The sequence below is a fragment of the Hibiscus syriacus genome, unplaced genomic scaffold (genome assembly GCF_006381635.1).
Source record: "Hibiscus syriacus cultivar Baekdansim isolate YM2019G1 unplaced genomic scaffold, ASM638163v2 tig00110831_pilon, whole genome shotgun sequence".
Taxonomy (NCBI): domain Eukaryota; kingdom Viridiplantae; phylum Streptophyta; class Magnoliopsida; order Malvales; family Malvaceae; genus Hibiscus; species Hibiscus syriacus.
In genome coordinates, this window is record NW_024062882.1 from 1644805 (window position 1) to 1649376 (window position 4572).

The 4572-nt window shown below is 34.3% G+C and overlaps 1 protein-coding gene across 1 annotated transcript; it reads left to right on the forward strand.

Moving 5' to 3' along the window:
- Positions 1 to 2699: 2699 nt before the first annotated feature.
- On the forward strand, positions 2700 to 3401 carry LOC120142788. Its single transcript, XM_039157292.1, has one exon. The coding sequence runs from the start codon at positions 2700 to 2702 to the stop codon at positions 3399 to 3401; it is 702 nt and encodes a 233-aa protein (XP_039013223.1).
- Positions 3402 to 4572: the final 1171 nt, after the last annotated feature.

The following is a 4572-nucleotide window of genomic DNA, read 5'->3' on the forward strand; positions in this document are numbered from 1 at the left end:
TGAATTTATAATATATGGTTTTAAAGAATTAATACTTAAGATATTATAAAATAAACAAACAATGCAACTTTAAATAGATTGTACTATTTATCCTGTTACAAACCATAATCATGGGGAATAAAATTTTGGATAATTATGAGAATTATATCATTATTACATTTAATTAAGGCTTAATTAAACATCGATTTAAGGCAATAATTAATATTTTTTTACAACCAAAAATCTTTTTGGGTTATATAATATGTAATTAATTAATTTTTTAGGGGGAAAACTTCGGGATTGTATAATAATTATATATTTTTTTTATAATACAAAATTATATAAATTTTAATTTAATTAAGATTGTTGGTAACTGAATCATCTATCGATTTGAACAAATCGATATAAAAAATGGATGAACATAAGAAATAAAGAAAAATTGATAAGATGAAAGATAATTAACGATGTCTCTTATGTTATTAACAATGGTAACCAATTCAAATTATTGTTCAAAGAATTGAGAGAAAACAATTAATTTGTTCTGATGCGGAGGTGTAACTCTGGGGTGTCTATATTGGTTTATTATGCTCTTGGAGGATGGGTTTTCGTCGTGTGATTGTTGAGATCGATAGTTTGGGGACCTTGAAGATGATTCATGGCATGGATGATGGAACGTGGAGGGTCAAGATATTTGTATATATTGTCGAGGTTTTGAGGAAGGATTGGTAAGAATGTTTTCGTTATGTCTTCAGATCAGGGAATCATGTTGCGGATGGTATAGCGAAGTTGGCGCAAAGGGACACGTATGAGTGCATAATGTTCGAGGCTGCACCCGAAGAGGTAACTGCGATAGTCAAAAAAGACTTCCGAAACTCGGGAGATAACTAATTGTAACTTTTAGTCGTCGTTTACCAAAAATAAAAATAAAGAATATGATCATATCATGTTAAAATTTGTAAGAGCTTTCTTTTTGAAAGGTTATAATGTATGATTAAGATAGAAGAGTCGTATAAAAAACATTAGCATGAAGCTCATTAAAAAATAGAAATATTTTATCACAACATTGCATGTTAGTGCATACGAATTTTATCACTTAAATGATACTATTTTATCTTATATATCACACTAATAAATAATTTTAAAATTATAAAAAACTATAAATATTTTATTAAAAAAACAATATAAGACGAGTGAGAAATTCAAGTCAATAAAATAATATCACGTCAATAACAACATAAATGTGAATTATTGTATAAAATTGTCACGCTAGCACAATTAAAATTTTATAATTTAATTAATATTTTCATTAAAAATATAACAATTTAACTGGAAAAATTGAAAATCAAATATAACCAAATTAAACAATGTATTAAACTTTTTATTATACTTTTTTTAGTCATAAAGTTAAAATAAAATCAAATTTATCGTATAATTATTATTTTTCTCCCAAAATCGTATAATTTTCCAAAAAAGTAGAAAAAATATAATTTTATTTAATTCTAGAACAACTTTTTGATTATTATTTATTTGAAAAAAATAATATAATACTCCATTTAATTTGGAAACAAAATATTGGAGAATCATTGGTAAGTACTTTAATAAAAGATTTCTTTTTTTGTTTATAAATTTTAGAAGTTGATTATGAGAAAAGGTAGTTACTTGTTAAGGCATAATTATAATCTCCCAAAGCTTACTAGGTTTAACCATGGCAGCTCTGAAGGGTAGCAACACTAGCACCAAGACAACTCTAGGCCGTCAGAAAATTCAGATAAAGAAACTCGTGAACAAAAGCAGTCTTCAAGTAACGTTCTCGAAGTGTCAAGAGACGTTGGAAAAACTAGAGGTCGAAAAGAAACGAATCAAAGAGATCGAGAAAGAGAACGAAGAGAAGGGGAAAGTTGACCCTATTGATGATAATATGGGGATTGAGGAACTTGAAGCTTATGCTAAAGCAATGGAGGAGCTGAGGAACAGTGTGGCTAGCATGGCTAATGAGTTGATGGGGGACATATTCACCGCCGCAGCAGCCACCAGTTTTTCCGTCCAAAACGGTGGTTTTGTCGTCGGAGAGTCGAGTGGTTATGGTGATTTCGGTCTTGATATTGAATGTTTTAATTTTGGTCATGGTCCTGACTTAGATTGTTAATGAACTCTATGCATCATTGAAGGTATGATTACTGCTTTACTTTAGATAATTAATCTTTTTAGTTTTTAATTATTGTATGAACAGTATTGATCTATATGATAATATATAATGAAGTAGATTAGTTATTTTCCCGTATCAGCACTTTCGATTCAAAGTGAACGGAAGGAAGCTTCGGCACTTTCGATTCAAGTGAACAGAAGAAAGCGTCAGCACTTTCGATTCAATTGTTCATCTTTTCATCGAGAATGTTGAGAAAGCAGGGAGAATATTGAGAGAATGATGCAGGCTCACATGGATAAAGAGTGTGCTTGTGTAATGCCATGCATATGCATATGCATATGCATCATGCATGTTCAGGTTCTAAAAGTTAGTCTAGAAGCTAGGTTGTTATTGTATACTGTGTTGAGTAGACTTCTTGTGAACGAAACAATGAATTAAAGAACTCTTTCCTTGCATCTTGAAACAAGTCCTGCAATATTCCAATATGGTATCATTCGCCAAAAAGATCCTGGTTCATTTTTCTTCCGCTGAAGCTGTTATGGCTTGCTGACTTTATTTTGTTTTCTTCCACTGTATGGAAGAGGAGGAGAAAATGCCATCGGCATCTTCGACAGTGGCAACGGCTGCTAAACCGGTGTCGTTCACTACCAGCTTGGATCCAGTGAATTCCGTTGAATTCTTGGAGAAGGTTTTTGATTTCATTACAGAAGTGAGAGGATTGGACGCGTGGCGGGAGGAGCTGGCGAGTTTGGTGGAAGATTCGAGGATAATATACACTGAGGAAATAATTTTCCCGTCGTTACCGCCGTTCACTGATCAGAAACTGACGGCGGTTGCTGAGAGTGATCATGAAATGGAACCGCCAGAGGCCTTGAAGGAACAAGTGAAGGAATTGTTAAAATCATGGTGCGAGATGATTCTAGAGCTTGGAAGAGGATGTAGAGATGTTTTGCAGCAAACGGAACAAGTGAAGGAATTTTTGGAATCGAAAGTTACTGAGGATTCGTTTATAGTTCAGAAGCTTGGTGGACCCGTGGCTAAGGTCTCCAGTCGGTTGAATTTCTTGAATGAGTTCTTGCCTCAGGAACATGATCCTATTCACGCTTGGCCTGTTATCTTCTTTGTTTTCATCCTTGCACTTTCAGCTCTAAATTTGAATGGTGCACATGATGTATCGGCACCACCAGTAAAGAAAGTACTTGTTCATCCTCCTAGCGCAAGCCGAATCCAGCTCCCTGATGGCAAACACTTGGCTTATCGTGCAATGTTCCAGTGAACATGCATGAGTTGCATGCATATGCATGGCATTACACAAGCACACTCTTTATCCACGTGAGCCTGCATCATTCTCTCAACATCCCGTTTTAATTGAAATTTGAGTTAAGCTTTTATTTAGATGTACTTATTCGAGTTATTTAGAGTATAGACTATTTTTAAATATAAATCGAGGTTACACAATATATATCATATTTTTATTTTTGGATATATAATAGAGTAAGGACCATCATCTTCATGCATGTAAATTACAAACAAAGACCAGAAAAAAGATTAAGATCATGTTGACATATTATTTTAATTTGTGAGAAACACATTATACTTGACGAGGCTTGTTGATATGTACTCTTACAAGTATTAGCAACAATTTGTAAACAACATTGCTGTAAACATTACCAAACCCACCGAAACAAACATGAAATTGCTCTGAATATGCTGTTAATCGATCAAAGGAGCTTTTTCTCAAGGTTTTCTCTCATTTCCAGGGGGAGTTCTATAATATGCAGGCACAGTTAAAGGAAAAAACATTTGCCTCACCCCCTCAGACTGTATAAAAGGAAGAACAATGCTTGATCCAACCTGGAAAACAATAGAAAATATCATGGTAATTCATGTATTTACATCATGTTCATGTTGCAGAAGAATTGTTTAGTAAAGAGACTGACCCAGAAGAGTTTAACTCTATTCCACAAGCGTTTTGGGGAAGGAAACAGAAGAAACATTAGGCCAACAGCATCAATTGCAATGGCCAAGAAATGGAATGCCAAGCATAATGGACGAGGGCTTAAACTGGAGTGTAGAGCCGACAGTCCGTATGTGAATACGCCTCCGAGTCTCAGACAATTGAAGCATGCTTGCTGGATATCCTCCGTTGCAGGATCAGACGAGGCACTCAGCATCTTGTGTAGGACATTGGCCAATGTGTTTATTGTGGATAACATCGGCTGCAAATACGGTTAAAGTTCGAAATTATACCCTTTTTTCTCAATGTCGTTCACTTTCGAAATGTTTATCAAACATGGGATTACAATACCTTCCTCAGAGTATAAAAGGACTCGAGATATTTGCAGACGGTGAACGGATCGGATAGATCTTGCAGAGGTCTTTGAAGATCCCTTAGTAAAAAACATCAGATAGTTCAACCGTCATTCCACCTATGGTTAAAGCGTGAT